Here is a 21,597-nt window from a genome sequence, read left to right on the forward strand (position 1 = left end):
TTTTACATTTATGCTTTCGACTATTATGATATTAATTTCAATGCCGATAAAGAATAATTATTACAATTTAAGTAAGTTTGTTGTAATAAACGTAGGCCTTCGCCTGAAAATGTAATTGCATTAGTTAATTCTAAATCTTGATGAGTTTTCTTTTAGAACTTTTTTCCCTGTTGTTCGCTGTATCTTTCCTATTATGTTCTTGCCTTCGACTTTGAAAATTTAGAAGCAATTCGCAACGAAAAGTAGAAATAATTTTTTGCATTATAATAATTTTTTTAGCTAAGCTTTATTGCTTAGAAATGAGTAAACATTGTCATTTTCAGATTATTATGGCATAAAAAATCCCGAAGTATATGTAACAATTGAAGTTAAATAATTAAGAGTAATTATGTATATCAGTTTTTAGATTTTCACTGCGAATGTGTTCAAAAGTAGACTTTCGGCTATTCTACCATGTTCAGGGCATACGATCTTAAACGTTTCGGAAGTACATACAGGTTTCATGTTCATAGTGAATAGGTACCACCTGACGAATTATATTTTCCTTTGGCCCCCTTATGTCAGACTACACCAATTAGACTGATTTATATGATTGGACAGTTTCTCGAAATAAGTTTTAGAGTTCGAGTTTATTACCCCACATGCTAGGTTTCTGCCCTCAGGGCGAATTAATGCGAATTGACAGACATAACACAGTCCGCTCAATAATTGCTAAGAGATTAAGGGAACATGGTGAATACGAAGTATATGAGGAAGTTCAATGTCGTTCTACGGAAGAATCTACACGGCGTGCTGACATGATAATTGACAGAAATAAAAAAACTGGTCTCATTCTTGACCCCACTGTAAGGTTCGAAATTAATGAAGATCACCCAAAGCAGGTACATGAAGAGAAACTCGCTATTTACCTCCATGCTGTGATGATCTCAGTCATAAATATAATATTCAAGATTGGAATGTCATTGGACTTATGTTTGGTGCGCGAGGAACAATTCCCAAATTTACATTGGAGATACTCAGAAAATTAAAGGTTCCTGATAAGACTCTTCAGACAATTGCAGCAACCATTTTAAAATCTTCATTGAACATCATCAATCACCATCTCTATTCATCTTTATAATATTCAATGTATATCATTTATATATTCAATAAATTTTTATCGTTTTGATAGCTAACACATCTTGTCGCAGAATATTCTTTTTTAAAATTTCATTATGTATTTTTTTAACATTAATTTACATTTTCTTTTTTGTTCATTTGAATTGATCAGGATGCCGATATTTTAAATCCAAGATTTGGTAGGCTAAAATTTCGATGATATTCTCTCTATTTGTTTGATCAATAGCGAAGATGAATGTCTATTCATGAATGTAAAAATAGTGGAAATTGCTAAAATATTCCGTATTTAAAGTGATAGATGTGTATAATTATTACAATAGTGTTTGTGTGGAGTGATATTGGGACTCGTGCCCTGTGTTGCAGACAGCAGTGAGGTCCACAGCCGCCTCAGCCACTTCTGGGTGTCCCTAGTCTCCCTGGCGACGTCGCTGATGACCGCCTTCCGTGTCTGTTGCTGAGAATCGCGGTGAGTTCTTCACTCCTAATATTTAATGGCTTCCACGTTGATAGGGCTTTAAAAAAATGTGGGTTCCTTAAACATGCGTTTGAATTAAATATCTCCGATGTTACGCAACTGTTTACAGGTTCAATCCTAAAGAGTTGTACGATTTAGACCGGAAAGAGTCTGTTATTGTGGACAAATGAAACAATGCCAAAATTACTGTTCATAGGACTATTTGGTCTATTAGCTGAACTTCATCACCATGGAATGCTTTATTAATCGCCTCTCATGGAGCGCCGAAGACAACATTATGGTGGCGACAGAAAGATTTACGAGGTGCGCGCTTAGATTAATTGGACGGAGTTACGCAATAATAGACCAACCGACAATTTGAAAAAAAAATATATTTTTTCACAAATCTGTTGATGGTAGGCTAATATAACTCGGAAAAATCAAGAAAGCGATATCTGAATTTTTCTGCTATTCATAAGAAAAAATTCTTTTATTGCATAAGATTCATTTATTTATTTTGCTCTTAAATATTAATTCAACTTCTGGTCTCTTATCAAAAATAGATTACCATTTTTTTGGTATTATTTGTGCTATTCTTTGTAATATAGTTGTATGAATGTTATAATACTTCTTGCATAAAATGTTTTATAAAAAAAAACAGATTTATTTGGATGGCCAATATCTCGAAACAGGTTTTTGGCGCTTGGTCTCTCATTGCGTAACTCCGTCCAATTAATGCAAGTTTGTAGCTTAGTAACAAGTTTGACTCTGACCTTCCCGAGCCACTGTGGTTTCCCCGAACGAGACAAGGCTGACACGTGGCGATGAACAGTATTATTTCAGATCAGGAAACATGAGCCTGAAGTACGATTGTGACTTGCTGTCTACAGTAAAATAGTGTAGTTCAGTAATGGCTAGCAACCGTGAGAGGGAAAATTCTATTCACAGCGAAGCTAGAGAAATAATTAATCAAGTGAAACATCAATGTAAATAAGAACGAAAGGGAAAACGATGGTTTGTTGAGTAAGGTAAAGTATTTGTCATTTGATAAAAAAATAACTTGTCTTGAAAGGTACAATTGAGATTTCTTGAACACCAGCTGTGTCCTAACATTGAACAGAGTCAAACTTAGAGATGTATAAAACTCAAAACGACCTTAAATCAATATAACAATACACAATAATGTGTCTATATGATGTAAACGATATAAACAGGCAAAACTATATAGACAATACATATCGGTCTGCTGAAGAAAATGTCTCGTGAAATGTATGTACTTATAATTTTATTATTAATTTGTAAAATACCGTGTTTTTAAGCAGGTAATTTTACGACGCTGTATCAACATCTTAAAGATATCCTACAAGCAAAACTCAACTCGGATTCCTCGTGGCGCACATGCTATATCCCTCTTATCCCCATGTAGTAGGCGTGAGAGCATGCTGGGAACGGGAGCATACGTCATCTGCGCGAGACAGTCACGCCCGCTGGTTTCTGCGCACTGAGTTTTCCTTATCGGATGCCTATAGGTTACTTAGCGTCTGAATGAGATGAAGGTGATAATACCGGTGAAATGTGTCCGGGGTTCAGCACCGGAAGTTGTCCAGCATTTTGAGTTAATTTTACAAAATTCCAATAAGTCAAATACTAAATCAAAAAGGCAAATATTATTCCATCATATGACTTATTTTAATGTAAATTATACAGTTATAAATTTACATTTTATTTATTAAAACTGTTAACGTTTTTGCCATGCAATAATGTCATCTTCATAAATTGATAGTTTCTAGTGTGACTCACATTTATAAATTTTGAGTTCATTTTTACAACATTCCAATGAGTCAAATACTAAATCAAAAAGAAAAATGTTATTCCATCATATGACTTATTATAATGTAAATTATACAGTTATAAATTTAGATCAATGTCTGAAGATGCCATATTGCATGGCGAAAATGTTAACAGTTTTAATAAATAAAATGTAAATTTATAACTGTATAATTTACATTAAAATAACACATATGATGGAATAACATTTTTCTTTTTGATTTACCCAGCATTTCCTCAAATTGCATTGAGGAAAAACCGCGGAAAAACCTCAACCAGGGTAACTTGTCCCGACCGGGATTCGAACCCGGGTCACCTGGTTTCTCGGACAGATACGCTAACCGTTACTCCACAAGTGTGGACTCTATGTTTTTAAGATTGATAATATTTTAATTACTTGTTTACATTTTGACTGAACGTGAATGCCATTGCCAGTGACTTTGTGTCCAATACATACCAATACATAACAGAGAGACAACAGAGTAATAAAGGACAGCTTCAGCGTACGAATCGGACAAAATAAATACTCTTCTCATTTAAAAAAAATTAGAATCACAAGACATATTTTTTCTGAGAAAACCTTCACAGGTACAGAAAAACATTAGGCCTAGGTATTTGACTTTTTTCTTCAGTTATTTTTACTCTAGCACCAGCGGATTTTTGGCAGTTTTTTTCGTTTACATCCTGTGTATGAAAGGATTTTATTGTACAGGTTGACAGTCGTATTCCACTATTGTTTAATTAATTTCAGTTGCACCTATCATACCAGGCCATATATATTTTATTTAAAGAAACACTTTTGTATTGTTTCTTTGTCTATTTGTATGGTCTAATCCAGTGATTTTCATCTAGCCAATGGGAATACTTTTCCCTCTCAAAGAAATAGTAAAAAGGCTTTGTCAGAATCCGTTAAGAGGATAAAACTGTGTCTGAATGTATTAAATTAAAATTAATGTAAATAAAACTTTTGCTTATGTTAATCTATGTGCATAGTTATGAAAATCCCTTGGTTTTAATGCAGTTTGTAATATTTCAGTTAAATGGACTGAACTAAATTAATTTTCGACTTTAATGTTTCATTATGTAACTTGGAAATTAATGACAGTTTGGGAAATTCTGATGTTCTAAATTTGTCTTTAAAAGAGTATGAAAATTATTTATCTCTAGAGTATAACTCAAATGTAAATTATTCTGAATTAGTTACGATACATTTAACTGACACGAGTCAAGTGTTGATATAACTTCAATTAGCTTCTGAAATAAGAGGGATTAAAATTCACAGTTTAGAATTAAGTTGTAAATTTTACAATAAATATTTTCGTAATGATTAAAATAGCATTAGCAAGTTTCGAGAACAACTATTAGAAAAATGTTTTACTTAATAAAATTTCCATGCTCACACCACTGCTCTGATAACCTTGATAGAGCCAGGATCTTTGGTTCGACTCTTTACAGATTATTTCATAATATTTGCCTAGTAAGAACTGTAGAAGCGATATGTGACGTCATATATCATCCAGTTGCAAATCGCCGTTATAGTAAAGTGTAATGAGTAGAGTTTTGCGTTTGGTTAATTCGAGTACAAGTAAGGTGTACATCGATCATACTAGCTTCGCTTAGGTTCGGAGAGCAAGTTGCGAGTCAACAGTTCACACTGCAGTTCAGCACGCTCCGGAACTGTGTTTACATCTGTTTATTCGTGTACCTGTATGTATAAGACGGTGAACAAAGAAATAGTACTCATGTACAAAATACTTCTTGGATTTAATAATAACAATGAAGTTTTTATTTAAAGGCAGATGTGCAAAATATAACTTTTACTAGGGAACGACAAAACTAAAAAAAATTCATGAGCCAGCCTTTTTATTTTCAAGAGCCGCCACATTTTATCCACACATGCAATGAGAAAAAAACCATTAATGCTAAGATAAAGATACATTTACTGAAATATATTGAACAATATTAAATGTCTATGCAATGTAAACACACTCTCTCAGAAATGCTATAAAGCTATGTAGGACAGTATCTTGAGATGCTCAACAAATGTAACGTTATTGATTTAAAAAGCTCATTCGAATTTCTTCCTACAACCGCTTTCGTTAACATTCTGTATTAATCGTAGTGACATAAAATAAATCAATGTCCTAAAAATTTTTGAATTCAATAAACAATTCAGGAGCCACATAAAATTTTTAGTCACTATGGCTACCTGGCGCCCGGAATTTGTATATCCCTGATTTGTGCAATAAGTAGATCTAATTAAAGGTTGGAATTAACAAATGAAAAAGCATAAATGTCAGCACAAACTTAAAATGAAACAAATTATGAGTGCTTGCTTTACGAATCTCTCCACATTACAATCAATGACTATTAAAATTTTAAGTGTTTCAAAAGAAAAATCTATCCTTTCTGATAAAATACATTTTCGCCTTTCCTAAAGGCTAGGGTGACCAGATTCACATCGATAAAAAGGGGACACAAAGCTTCAAAAAGGACATTGTTCGAAAAAAAAAGGGACAGAAAATATGTACCTAGATTTAGGCTTAGGCCTATATTGTACTTCAAGTTACGTCAAAATCTATTTTATTATAAAATATTTACAGTACAAATTTAGGCTTATATCATATTTAAAAGTATGTTCATATTTTATTACAAAATAATTATGAAGACAATAATAATCATTTTACAGTTGGCTACATATGAATGTCAAGGGAACTACTGTATAATTATTAAAGAGGACAGAAAATATCTATATAAATTTAGATTCGCACCTCGATCTCTCGATTTGCTAGCTACCTGTGAGCAACGACCATAATTCGTTGGGGAGCAAAGAGAGTTATCATGATCGTTGGCAAAGAGTATATTCAGTTGATGCTGCTGTCACCTATAGGCAAGTTACTTGAAAAAGGCGTCAGATCAGATAATTTCAAAATATCATGCATGCAAGTTACGAAAAGGAGGACATTTCTTGATTTTTTTTTAAATCCACCCGGACCCCTGACAAAGGCCTAAAAAGGAGGACATGTTCGGATAAAAGAGGACGACTGGTCTCCCTACTAAAGGCGTGCTCACACCAAATTCTTCTATTGAAGGACTCGTTTGCAACCGCCTAGTTTTATTTTGTTTTAGTATGATCACTGAAAGCAGACCTGAGTAGCGTTGGATGACGACAAGGTACACTCCATACATATCTACACCGTTGTGGGCCTTGTGGGCTTTAGGTAACCAAACGCAGGACTCTAGTAATGAGACCGACAGACTAGGCGATCCTTCTGGTTTTTTGAGGAAAGGGCCCTTAGGATGGAACCTGTAAATAGTTCGAAATATCCGAGGAATAAAATATCAACGCCAAGATAAAACCCCGGAAACCTTCTCAATGAGTTACTTTTTACTTGCTTATTTTTAATTTTGCATGACTCTGTCAGTGTGCATGTTCTGTTTTGTAACCATTTCCCATACGCTTTCCTGTAACACTGGAAGATTGTTACGCACTGTAATATACTCTGTCCGAACTTTAAACTAGACGTCGTGAACTGGCTCAATTCCGCGTGCGGGTAATTTCATCCCTGAAGCTTATTCGCTTCCCTTGGAGCTCTACTGTCATTTCTTGTTCATTTTGTTGTGTACTGCACTACCTGTCCCATAGCTTCCGCTTTGTTCACCAAACCGTCCACAACCTCCACTCCTTGTCAACCCATCCTTAGCAGCAAAATCACTGACCTGTGCGGCTGAGTCCTGGGGGCTCAGTCATAGTTTGGTCAGCTGATAGTTTCTCATCAAACGGATTGTGGTTCGATCCCCGAGGTATTCTGTAGCTGTAGTCATAGCTAGTGCGGCAACACACCCAGCTATGCCAACAGTTCAATTATCCAATAATCTCATATAGGTTAAATCCCGACAATATAAGTTAAATTTTCACTCGACGAAAGCAGTTTTAATGTAGGCTTTCGCTTTCCTTTTTTCAAAATTACCAAAAAATAAAACCAAAATGCAGTACATCGCTTGGAGCGCAGATTGTCTTTAAAGGAGATACTACTGCAGGGCAGATTAACTTCCGGTACTCCGATTTCTTATGTCCTTTCCATATTCCAACATTTCTAAATTGTTACCATGCAGGGTTTTCAACTGTTACCATGCATAATTGCAATTCAAATTAAATGAGGAAGTTTTGGACGAAAAGCTCAGGCACGTTGAACTTTATATTTAAAAATGAATACTTTTTCGGATACTGCAGGGTAAGCTATCTTCCGGTACTCCAATTTCTTCTGTCCTTTCCAATCTTTCTGAACTGTTACCATGCAGAGTTTTCAACGGTAACGCATAATTGCAATTCAAATGAAATGAGGGCATTTTGTACAAGAAGCTCAGGCACGTTGAATTTTGTATTTAGAAATGAAGACTTTTATGAATACTGCAGGGTAGGTTATCTTCTGGTACTCCGATTTTTTCTGTCCTTTACAACCTTTCTGAACTGTTAGCATGTAGGGTTTTCAACGGTAACTAATAATTGCAGCTCAAATTAAATTAGGAAATGTTGGAGAAAAAGCTCAGACACGTTGAACTTTGTATTTGGAAATGAATACATTTATGGATACTGCAGAGCAGGTTATCTTCCGGTACTCCGATTTCTTCTGTCCTTTCCATATTCCAATATTTCTGTACTGTTACCATTCAGGGTTTTCAACGGTAACTCATAATTACAATTCAAATTAAATGAGGTAATTTTGAACAAAAAGCTCAGACACGTTGATCTTTGTATTTATAAATGCATACTTTCATGGATACTGCAGGGCGGGTTATCTTTGGGTTCTCCAATTTCTTCTGTCTTTTCCATATTCCAACATTTATGGACGGTCACCATGTAGGGTTTTCAACGGTAACGCATAATTGCAATTCAAATTAAATGAGAAAATTTTGGACAAAAAAGCTCAGGCACGTTGAATTTTGTATTTAGAAATGAATACTTTTATGGATATTGCAGGGCAGGTTATCTTCAGGTACTCCGATTTCTTCTGTCCTTGCCAACCTCTCTGGACTGTTACGATGCAGGATTTTCAGCTGTAACGCATAATTTTAATTCAAATTAAATGAAGGAATTTTGGACAAAAAGCTCAGACAAGTTGATCTTTGTATTCAGAAATGAATACTTTCATGGTTACTACAGGGCAGGTTATCTTCTGATACTCCGATTTCTTCTATCCTTTTCAACCTTTCTACGTTTCTGAACTGTTACCATGAATGGTTTTCAACGGTAACGCATAATTTCAATTCAAATTAAATGAGGGAATTTTGGACAAAAGCTCAGACACGTTGAACTTTTGTATTTAGAAACAAATACTTTAATGGATACTGCAGGACAGATTATCTTCCGTCCTTTCCATATTCCAACATTACTGTACTGTTACCATGCAGGATTTTCAAAGGTAACGCATAATTGCATAGAAATTAAATGAGGAAGTTTTGGACAAAAACCTCAGACACGTTGTACTTTGTATTTAGAAATGAATACGTTTATGGATATAAAATATTTTATGACTGCGTAGGCTATTGTACGAGTTATGACGTTATCGAAAACGTTTTAAAATAATATCCTATCGCTTTTGGTAGTCGTAAAACCTCCATATGCTTGATTTTTCAGATCTGTAACAAATATATATGATGTAAAAGTGAATGTTTCTAAAAATCCTGTTGACATTATCAGTCAAGTAACATCGTCATCCAATCTTTTTTCAATAAAATCAATATTTGATCATTTTGGAAAGTTGGACTTTACATTCAGTAATGTGATGGATTGGTTTCGCGTGTAGTATATGTAAAACAATTGTGTTCACACCGATACAACATTAAGGATTTTAACTTATTTTAATTCATCTTGTTTTTATCGACAATTTTAGAAAGAAATGGTTGTTACACATAGCACAGTAATTTAAAATGACTGAAAATATCGTATCCAGTCTTCATTGATTTGTGCATACATTTTTCACAACATATGCAACATATTACATTTGATATTTTTATATTGTTATGTATCGCCTGATGATGTCCCAAGAGGGCGGAAACGTTCGTATTTGTAATAAATTCATAACAAATGTTATATAAATATATTTAAAAGAGTTATATTATGTAACTTGTTTTTTGTATATTTTGATTGTTAAGTTTTTAAGAGCAGCTATTCTCATATTAGATTTTCTCTCTCAGAATTACCATGGTTATGGTTACTATGGTAACAATTTATTGTTATTACATGTTATTAATTCTTTTGTAATTAAAGCAGTTTTATTGGTGAAATCAACATATCACAAGACGCTCATAACAGAGAGAATTAAGATCCTGATGATGATAGAATTTGGTGACAGAAGATGTACAGAACAAAACGCTCACACTTGATAAGGAAATCTACCTTAATGGACCATCTATTCCTTAGTCAACTGTGAATAGAATACAAGCGAAATTCAGAGAACATGAACTGTAATTTTCTATCAAAGTCGTTTTCCATTAATTACCGCAAAGGCTGGACTTTATAAGCGTGACATTTAGTACTGTGCCATATTCTTCAGGTAGTTGATGTTGAGATAGCTTATATAATGTAGATTATATTTCACGGAAAGGTGATTATGGTTTCTCTTTGTTCATTTGCAATATATTAAGTTTCAAATCGTTGACAGTGGGCGGTCTACAACAGGCATCGCAAAATTATTTTTCGTGAAACATCGCCTGAACTCTGACGTAAGTTCCACATTACAACACCCCTCTCCCTCAATCCATTACGAGCAAGTCCTGGGAAACTATCGGTGCTGGACCCCGGACTAATTTCACCGGCATTATCACCTTCATCTCATTCAGACGCTAAATAACTTAAGATATTGATAAAGCATCGTAAAATAACCTACTAAAATAAAAATACATACATACATACATACATACATACAAATTGTAAATGCACTTAGTACTAATGCACACTTCAAACACTGTACTTAACTTCAAAGTGACGCAACACAAGGCGTTGAGTGCTTCTCAGTCGCCCTCGGGGATCTGCTTTCTTTTCGCCGTGTTTTGTTTCACTTTCCTTGAAATGCGTTTTTTCTCTCTTTCCTTTTCGCACGTCATTTCGCTTTGTATCCGATTAGACAAGTGCTGCTAATACACTCTGCGTCTGTCTTTTGTTCTGATTTCCGTGCCGTCTGCAATTAGCGTGATTAATATGCATGACTCCTCTTGTTGGTTTAACAAGGCTGCCAACATAGAAATGCGAAACTCTTGCATTTTTTTTTCAAAGCACTGGCTGTCGCATTGAAGATTTTTTGCTTGTTGACCTATTGAATGCAAGCACTGCGCGGTGTTCGCTTGTTTGATTGGTGTCCACGTGTGGCGTTGTATCCGAGCACGACTGCATGTTTGCCTGCGTTGTATCCAAATGTGGACGCTCCGATGGAATGTTTTTGTCTGCCTTTTCTAAGCGGTGAGTCTATACATGTATTGTTTTTGTGTTTTCTGTGTTCTGTTTTTACATTTTGTTTACCTGTTTACGCGATGCATGAAGCATAGAAAGTAGGGTTGTGGAAGCATTCCGAGATCAAAGTATTATTGTGAAATGCTGTTCTTTTGAGGAAATGGCTTTCGTATATGAAAGACTTTTTTATGTCAAAGGGCGGAAGCCTTGAATATTAATCTGAATGCCAGAAAAGAGACACATTTTGTGTGAACTACCCGTTGTTGCATTGTTCCCTGAAGTTCAAAGCAGGTGTAAAAGACCTTAACAGAGCAGAATTTGAACAAATAATAAATACTACTATAACGGAGTTACAGTAGCGCTCAAAAATATTTTGTGGGAAGCATATATCACCATTACATAAAGATAAGTATTGAATAGAAAAAAAAATGCTAGTCCATAATTGAAAAGCTTGTATTTCTAATCTATTTAGTACGAAAATACATTTACAGTAGTTTAAATAGAGTTATCTTGCGTAAAAAATAATTGAAAATTCTTCTGGATCAAAAGTAATTTGTAAGTCCAAGTATGTAATAATAAAACAAAAATATTCTGGATTCTGAGAAAAAAACAGTATTTCATTGCATACCCCAGAGTTTTGATCACAGCAGCACATCTGTTTGGCATTGAATCCACAAAATTTTGCAATCCCTCGAGTGGAAGTTGTGACCATTCCTCCAATAAGGCAGCAAAGAACTGATCCTTATTTGAGTAGTTTCTATGACAAACATCCCAGAGATATTCAATAGGATTAAGATTCGAACTCTGGCTTGGACAACTCAAAAGTTTGATATTTGTAATCTGCAATTTTTTTTAATAACGGGAAGTGTGTTTTAGATCATTGTCCTGCTGAAAAATTCAATTACGTGGCATATTCTTTCTCCTATGTGGAACCATATTCTTTTCTAAAACGTAATTATACATGAAACTTTCTTCTCGTGTTGTTGCTGTTACTGTCACTGCTTTCTTCCTCCATGGTTGAGTTTCATAGGCAATTCAAAATCGCAATTCGGGGATGCAGTCGAGGGATGTAAACATAGATTCATTCATGTCTTTCTACTTCATAAATCGCTATTTTTTTTCGAAATGCAGATGTGTCCTATGTATTTATTTTATTTTTAGTAGATTATTAGCTCGTAGAAATCAATCTGGTTATTAAACTGCTTTAATATAGTCATTTAAATTCCTAAATTAATTTTTTTCGCTTTCTCCCACCCGAAAACGGTAAATTCATCCCAGTTCATGAAAATCCTTAGCCAAACCATGTTCCGATTCCAGTCTATCACAAAACAGTGCTTTGTCTTTCTCACATTTACATAACTGATTTGTTCCATCTCATATCTACAATTGACATTTTTTCGTGATAGACTGGGACATGTTTGGCTGTGAATGTTTCTCATTTTGAGCATCGGTTATAGAGTTTGGTTAGCAGTCTTTTATTTAGTTTTGTAGCCTACTCAACATGATTTTACATACTTATTTGCCTCAAGTTTGATGTCCACGAAGCAAGTTCAGTAAATAGTTAAAATAGATATGAAACGAATGAATAGGTAAAATTTCTACACATTCATAAGTAAAATTTAATGAATATTCGGAATATGAAAATTTTTATAAAGGATGCCATTTAAAGAAATAAAAATATAATAAATATAATTATATAGTTTCAGTCTGCAACTTATCAAATTATATTAGTACAGAATTAATTTTCTGTCACATCACATTACAAAGTTACATTTCCATAGATATTTCAACTTATGTAAAGTTATCTTCAGAACAAATTGAACACGGGTGATATACATAAGGTGGACATTTGTTTGCATTATAAAAATTAAATATGTATAAAACCATTATAAAACATGTGAACACAAGTGGTTCTGAGTCATATTAACATGCAATGAATAACATTTGTAATAAGTTAAAATAGTTTTGTAATGTGGTGACCACACTTTAATTGATTCTTTAGATGTTGTGTAACTAATCTCAATCAGATTGTATACATATATTTGAAGTTTTTTAAAAGTTTAATATCACACCCCGTATGCTTTAATAACGTTTTTCGAACACTGGTATTGTATTGTATGGTTTATCTCCAATAGCTCTTGTATAAAACTTTTTTTTGTAAAATTAAAATTTAAGAAGTTAGGAGTAATATTTCATATTTTTTTTAACACTGTGTATGTACAATAATTGCCCTCTTAATATTATTGAATTTAAAATGTATATTTTACAGATAAATATTAGACTTACGTATAATAAAATCATTCTCCTCTTGATGATATTGTCCATAAAAAGGTTTAGTTCAGAACTCAACAAATAACAGCAGATTCAAATGTCGAGATTTCTTTGCTTTCGGCATATCTTACCGATGTTTTGATATAAAGTTAAATAAATGCTACGAAATAAAGTAAAAATATAAGGAAGGATGAGATGAATTACGGTAGGAAGTAAAGAAATGTTGTACTGTACGTAGTGCAGAAGTACTAAGAAAGAAGTGAAGAGGTGTTGATGATTGTGAAGAACTGAGAGAGAAAATTTAGAAATATGCAAGGAAGTACGAGAGTAAGCAAAGAGCTACCGAAGAATAGTAAATAAATGATACGAAATTACATCACCACCAGTGAGTTGTGAGCGTAAAATGAACGTAGTTGAGAGGTGCAACTTCACCCACGCTTGTGACGTCATTAAAGCATTCCGTACAGCAGCGGTTCCCTAAGGGCTCCGCGAATGATTCTCAAGGTATCCGTCCGCGGAAGTTATGAAGATGACAAAAATTGCTAATTACATCTAGTCTCTAGTGGGGAAAACGGAAACTACTTCCGTCAATCGAAAAATACTTTCTGAGAAAGTAGTTTGCGTTCTTCTTACTACATGGAAGCCTTAATATTAGATCTACTTGTCACTGGAACTATCTCGATCTTTCTTGGTTGCCAAGTACTCAATGATTCTCGAAATTTATTTTATTTTTTATATACTGGGCAGGCAGCATTTGTTATTCGTGGTACGTGGAATCTACAATCTATTGACTGTTACGTTACCTAAAAGAAAAGATATATATATATATACTGTATACCTGCATTTTAATTTGATAGCAAATGTGTTAGCTAAACTTTCGTTTAACCAGAACTGTGGCTTAAGACGGGCTCCCTAAGACCTAAGAGTCATTAGCCATCAACCAGTGCTCAGTCAAAGGGAGATAACAACAGCTATAACCTTACTTTCAAAGAAGATAGTGTGAATTGCTGGAAATTGAGTTCGGAATATGTTGAACATGATCCTGTCTCAGAGTCTACGATGCCTAGTGTGGAGGTATTGAAAGTAACAAACTAAAATATTGTGATTTATATTTAATGATAAAACACACTTGTTAGGTCAATAATACAGTGTTAATTGATTTTATGAAATACATTAAAGGTGATATGTTACATTTGTATGAACACTACTTATTAGTGTTCATACAACTGTAACATATCACCTTTAATGTATTTCATTGTGATTTATATTTGGACATGGGATTCACTGAGTTTGCTGATGAACGTCCACAGTGTGTGATATGTAACAAAGTTTTTCCCAATAGTTCTATGTTCCCTGCCAAGCTTAGACGGCATTTCTCAATTTAAAAATTCACAAATAAAACTGCAGACTACTTCGAAAGAAAAAGTGACGAACTCCATGTAATTCAGACAAAATTTTACCTCATGAAAAAACAAAAAACGAGTAAGCACTGAAAACGTCGTACTTGGTTAGTCATGACCAGACTCTTGGTGGTAAACCTCACCCTTGCTGAAACTCTTACGAAACCACTATTAGTAAAGGTAGTGAACTGCATGGTGGACGAGAAAACTGCAAACTTGATTTCCAGTGTGTCCTTATCACATAACTCTGCATAAGTCAATCCAGAATCTATGAAAAGACATAAAAAATATCATGATTTCCCGTAACAGTTAAACGAAATTTTCGTTACAACTTCACAAATCCACGGTCTTTGCCGGATTAGCTATGTTAATGATGTTTGTGCGGTATAAATTTTCAGATTCTTTCATGAAATATTTTATTCTGCAGCAATTGCTATCCTCTACAAGCGGTACTGAATTTTTTTCTTCTTCATTGAAAACTCGATACCGTGGGACAATTGCATTGACGTGTGCACAGATGGCGCAAAGGCCATGGTAGGTTCTGTTGCTGGCGCTTTTACAAGGATCAAGAAAGTTTTAAAAACTGCACAACTAGTCACTGTGTACTACACCAACACGCCCTCGCAACGAAAAAATGCCAGCGTTATTAAAGCAGGTACTAGACAACGCCGTCAAAATTATCAACTTTGTTAAGGCACGACCTTCGCAGTGTAGGCTACTCAAAATCCTGTGTGAAGATATGAGTAGTATACATAAGTCATTGTTAGTAATATTACACACAGAAGTGGGATGGTTGTCCGCGGTAAAGCGTTGTCCCGATTACATGAACTTCGAACGGAAGTTTCTTCACTTTTGAATTACCAGAACAGTTTGCTAGCAGATTATTTGAATGATCAGGAATGGTTGTACAAATTATGTTACTTGGCAGACATTTTCCAAAAATGAATTCAGCACATACATACAAGGTAAACGGAAGACTATATTCGATGCTGATGACGAAATTGTCGCACTGAAGAAAAATATAGCGTTCTACATAGAAAGCGTCGACAATAAGGATCTTATGTTTCTCATTGACTTCAAACTTTATAGAAGAAAATAACATAACAATGAATGTCTTATTCATAGCAATAATGAAAGAACACCTTGACAATTTGCTTCAAAATATAAATTCATACTTTCCAAGGGACACTCAGGAATCGATTCTAAAGAAATATGAGTGGATTGCAGATCCATTGCCAATGATGTCAAAACCAGCAGTCCTTACTGCTTCAGATATGAGGTCCTTACAGACATGGTTTCGAACAGCCAACTTCAAGCATAATTTAAAAGCAAACTATTTCCCGAATTTTGGGCTAAGTTAGGGGAGGATCTTTTGATATTAAGTTCAAAAGCTAAATTTCTCTCACTGCCATTTGGTACTGTGTACCTCAGTGAAATGACTTTTTCGAGGTACACGGCTACAAAAACAAAACATCTAACTTGTTTGGACAAAGAAGATGATATACGTCTTCAACTGACTTCTATGATACCGGACATTGACAAACTCTGTCGCAAGAAACAGGCACATTCTTCGCATTAACTTCGGGTGTACATGTAACATTGTAACATTTTTTAAATATCTTAACTACTTGTTAATATCATTTTATCCAGTACTTTTTTACTATTGTTTCCTTTATTAATATATATATATATATATATACTTCCGTTTATGTATCGTGTGAAATATGCTTCATAGAACGTAGACAGATAAAACAAAAAAGTAAACATTTCTTGGGGCTCCAAGACAAACTTTTGCTTCAAAAAGGGCTCCGTGGCTGAAAAAGTTTGGGAACCGCTCCCGTACAGTAAAATTGCATTCTCTCAATAAGCACTCCATTTGCGTTTCTTTAATTATTAGTACTAATTTCTTCGTGGACGTTCCTGGTAATGCTGTGCAAACGTAATGAAAGGCCAAGATGAATATTCTTAGAATATATTCGGATTCTGTTTATAAAATAAAAACTGATGAATCATCGTTTACGTTTGTAAATTTAATAATCTGATTGGCTATGTATTGCATATTTTTAGTAGAGCCATCGATGTAGCTCAGTCGGCAGACTCGCTGGGCTGCTGATCCGGAGCTGTGTTCGGGCTTGAGTTGGATCCCCCTTTGGTCTCTTTGAATGGTTTCTTCCGAGGTTTTCCTCAGCCGTGGGACTGAAGCCGGGTGGCCTATGGCGAGTCCTCGGCATCACTTCATTTCACCCTTTGTTCTGATTATCTGGTTGGGTTTTTTCCGAGGTTTTCCCCAACCAAAAGGCAAATGTCGGGTAATCTTTTGGCGAATCCTCGGACCTCACCTCGTCTCACTACATCTCGCCAAAATACTGTAAAAAAATTGCAGAAAATTGTAAAAATTGTAGAAAATTACTAAATTGTAAACATATAAATTTGAAAAATATTGTAAAAATTTGTAAAAATTGTAATTATAATATTATAAAATTTTGACTTGTTACACATCTTAAAGCTTCATTGCTCATGTAAGATCTATGGAATATAATAAATGAATGAATTAATAAGTAAGTTCGGATCTCCTGGTCATCTGATTGGTACAGAGCACACCATAAACCCTAGACATATAGCATATCAAATTTGTACAGAAGGGAAGTGACATATTTCCAATTATCTGTCGAGAATACAGTCTATTCCCACAGAATATGTACCCAGAAAAGCATTCATCATACATCATTAAGGCTTAATAGCTATTTTGAGTTCCTTTTTCTGCATGGCAAGGCGAGGAAGTCAATAATGATGTCTGCATTGAAGTTTTTGGTTTTCGCTTCAGCGATGTTTCACTCTAACAGCAAAGTTAATACAGTAATAGAACACAAGGTGTCATTACGTTATTCTGGCTTAATGGAAAGCTGTGTTTATGGCTTTAGCACCTCACTTAAGTATGACATCATTGGCTCTGGCACGCTACGCAACAATGAAGTGGCGGAAGAGGGTGGGACACAAAAACCGCGCCGCGAATTGATTATTATTTGTTGAGCGGCTGGCGTTTCCATGGCGACCGTGTTAATTACTCCAGCTCGTTAAGTAATGGACAGCTGAAGAACGCCACCCGTCGCGCCGTGAGGCCCTCCAATTGATTATCCTGAGAGCGTCTGATTTACGGCGACCCGCAAAACAAGTCTTGTACGTTTTTGTCGGGGGAGACGCGTGATGTGATGTCCACTTCCTTGCCACTCCCCGTGTTGCTAGGCAACTGGTTTTATTCATAGTAGTACGTAAGATGCGAAGTCAGAAAATGACGTTTCGAATTACAATACGCCTGGCTACGTCGGCCACTTGTTTAACAGACTCGTTCCATTGGTTGCCAGCTCAAGGCACTTCATGTCTGGAAATTGATTTGCCTTGCTCAGGCGCTAACTTCTTTACACGTCTAGTGTCCCAGTTGCACTTCTGTTAAACATGCAAACTTTTCATATTATGAAAATAATTTTCTCTTCAACTCAAGTTTTAGTAACATGATACCTAAGAATGGTTAAGAATTACTTACTTACGGCTTTTAAGGAACCCTCAAATAAGCCCGCCATCGGCCCCTATCCTGAGCAAGATTAATCCAGTCCCTACCATCATATCCCACCTTCCTCAATTCCATTTTAATATTATCCATCCATCTACGTCTCGGTCTCCCCAAAGGTCTTATTCCCTCCGGCATCCATATGCATTTAAAACTAACATTGTTACAGAGTGTACTGGAATGGATGTTGTGTCTATTGGGAAGTTTTCTGTGCGTAATTCACAAAACTGAAAAATATAACAATAGATAATTTTGACATATGAACTTGAGAAGGCATCTTGCAAAGCACGCACTGACATGTAATTGACGGTTAACAAAATAATATCAGTCTTTTGGTTTGTTACTGTTACCAACCTTAACTGCCAATTAGAGGTTAGCGCTCGGTGTACAGTAGTGGCAAAAAAAACCGGACCGACCCTTGTAGATATTTCAGAGCCTTGTTCACTCCAGAGCACGATAGACTGGTAACTAAGACTTTCGTGGTACGAATCCTGCCTGGGAAAGAAACAAGTTTTTTGTTCCTTATTCAAATTTATTCCCAATACTGTTCAATTCCTGGTAAAATTCATGTTCTGGGAATAATAAGTTAATTAAGTAATAAAATATCCCTGCAGTCTAAAAGTATTAGGAATAAATTTGAATAAGGAACAAAAAGAAGTTTCCTTCCCAGGCAGGATTTGAACCACGAAAGTCTTAGTTATCAGTCTTTCGTGCTCTGAGAGAACAAGGCTCTAAAATCAGCTACAAGGGTAGATCCGGTTTTTTTTTGCCACTACTGTACAATATGCATTCTCCAATGCAGTTGCCTCATTTATTGTTATATTTCGGAGTCTTGTGAATTAGGCTTAAGCCTTCTATCGAACACTATATCCAACATAATCGGTAGCGTTCTTAGCTTTTAGTACATATAGATCCCATTCATAGTGATAAGATGCGATAAATGCTGAAAATATTTAATCATGTGGTAGTAAATACTTACAGAATATTTAAAACATATTCTTGAATATGATAAATCGTTCATGTCAAAATGGTCCTAGTTGAAACAAGAAAAGTATTTTTATGCAGTGCTTTCCCCAATAGCGTTCTCCCAGTGAACGGTACAAATAATTCTAGAGACTTCCGACGCCTTTACTCTTCTGTTAAACTCCAACAAAGGATATGTCGGACATGTTATACTTTTTCTACTTAACAGTTCATTTTCCTTAGCCTATAATTAACACAGACTTTCCTACAAATTGAAAAATTGAAGACGTGTTTTCAGTAACACAATAATAATAATAGAATAATAATAATAATAATAATAATAATAATAATAATAATAATAATAATATTATTATTATTATTATTTTTATTTATTTATGTAATCTGGCAGAGGTAAGGCGAGTAGGCCTTCTCTTCCGCCCAGCCAAACTCTATACTATAATATTATAATGAGAAATCCCAAACAAATTTCTTACAAAAGCATTATTTTCATCGAAAACAAAAATTCTACAAACTTTTCATTAACCTGTTATTTAGAGTAAATTCGTGTTGTTAATAGCTATATTGGACATACGTTACTCCAACGGCTTTCCACTTTTCAGACATGTATTTAAATGACAATGCGTTTATTAGAATTTGTTATGGTCAAAGGCTTTGTTTGGGCAGATATCCTTAAGTATTTCTCTATCTCCTTTCACAATCACAGAAATTTCCTACGATTCAAAACAGTTAAACAACTAAAGTAGCAACAAAGTTAAACTATTATAACAAACCATATTTCCAACATGAGAAAATTAGTCGAGTTTCTACGGGAAGAATTCTACGAAGCAAGTAAGCATGAAATTCTTAGAAATGGCATAGATTCGCCATGCATATATTCAAAACCCCACACGGTCTTACTTGTCGTTTTTTTTTTACATTACTCTGGCTTTAACTGTATTTATGCCAGGGTTGAAACCATTTCCTCAAAAGCAATGTGCTGTACAGACCCAAAAACAAAATTTGGACTGAGCATGCGCAGTGTGTAACTGGAACTTGGAACATTCAGATGGCCCAAATTTTGTTTCTGGGTTTGTACAATGTAGCAGGGACTGTCATTTTTATCTATTGTCCTCGCCTGTGTTTGGATAGCGGTCTGTAATAGACACCGTTTAATACACGTTAAAATATTTATGCCATCCTAGCATTATAAACAGGTTTTACTAAATCCAATATCGTGCGTAATCGGTTTATTATAGTACGCGTGCCAATAATAATAATAATAATAATAATAATAATAATAATAATAATAATGATTTATTTTAGCTGGCAGAGTTAAGGCCGTAAGGCCTTCTCTTCCAGTCAACCAGCAAAAAGAGTATATACATATGCATGAACTTACAAAGAATTTAACAATTTGATTTAGATGAGAGTTACATGTATACAAGAGTTATTTACGAATTAAACAACAAAATACTATGAACTATTAATTAAACACTGAAATAAACTGTGTAGCAGAATTAAGCTAAAATACATAGAATGTTAATATATTTCAAATAATATTAGATAATAGAAAGAGATTATTATGAGACAATTTTGAAAATACAGCACAATCAGGAAGATGTCTAAAAGAAAGAAGTAACAATGTAGTCAATGATAGTTTAAATCAGTATGATTGGAGTGAAATGCTAATAAGGTTATCTTTTAAGCTGTTCTTAAAGGTGTTTATTGTCTTGCAGCCCCTAATAATAGCAATGACGTATTCGCTATGATGTAATACCGGAACGCTTGGTTGGACCTGCAAGGTCGTCCATTTCTCATTATTCAATGCCAATGCCAGGCGCAACTGGTCGTTATGAACATGTGAAGACTTTGTAGGCTATGCATGCCGAATTATTTAATAATTTATTTTCTACAATTTATAATGCTAAGATGCTATAAAGTGTTGTATCCAACTCGTGGATAATCTTATTATGACACTGAAAATTATGCAAATCTGGCTTTCTGGTAGAAGCTCCCTGGAAAGCAGGCTTGAATAATTTCAAGGGAAAAATTGTTCTGGGGCCGGGTATCGATCCCGGAACCCTTCGCTTAGGGCACGAATGCTTCTTTACTGTAGGTACGTTAACAGAAAGCCACAATTTAAGTCACACAGAATTGTGTGCACTAAAAGTTGGGTTCTAGCATCTTGTCAGCCCATTTGATTTGTGTGGGTATAAACGGAAGAATTGTGACGGTGTCTAGTATAGTTCCTGGGATAGCTCAGTCGGTAGAGCATTCGTGCGCTAAGCGAAGGTACCGAGATCGATACCCAACCCCGGAACAATTTTTCCCTTGAAATTATTGTTGTACTCGCACTAAACTCATACTATAATCATCAAGATTATCCACTTGTTGCATAAATAACTATTATTATTTATTATGGAAAAAATATGATGAATTTATTATATTGAAATGAGAATAAATAATGAAAAATTTTGAAAATAATCTGGTTGTTCAGTGATAATTACATTTAATTCTTACGTTGCTGCAGCTCTATAGATAGCTTACG

The 21,597-nt window shown here is 34.8% G+C and overlaps 1 protein-coding gene across 3 annotated transcripts in view; it reads left to right on the forward strand.

The window, feature by feature from the left end:
* LOC138699959 (uncharacterized) overlaps positions 1–21,597 on the forward strand; it is a 599,613-nt gene that overhangs the window by 563,076 nt on the left and 14,940 nt on the right. The window contains exon 6 of one of the 3 annotated variants that reach the window (XR_011332138.1): positions 1,487–1,585. Coding sequence is in view for 1 of the 3 variants with exons in the window: in XM_069826195.1 (XP_069682296.1) it covers positions 1,483–1,577 (95 nt within the window). In the remaining 2 variants the exon portion in view is untranslated. Of the gene's footprint in view, positions 1–1,482; positions 1,586–21,597 lie in introns of all 3 variants that reach the window. The other 2 variants (XR_011332139.1, XM_069826195.1) reach the window with 2 other exon arrangements.

Source organism: Periplaneta americana, chromosome 5 (genome assembly GCF_040183065.1).
Source record: "Periplaneta americana isolate PAMFEO1 chromosome 5, P.americana_PAMFEO1_priV1, whole genome shotgun sequence".
NCBI lineage: Eukaryota > Metazoa > Arthropoda > Insecta > Blattodea > Blattidae > Periplaneta > Periplaneta americana.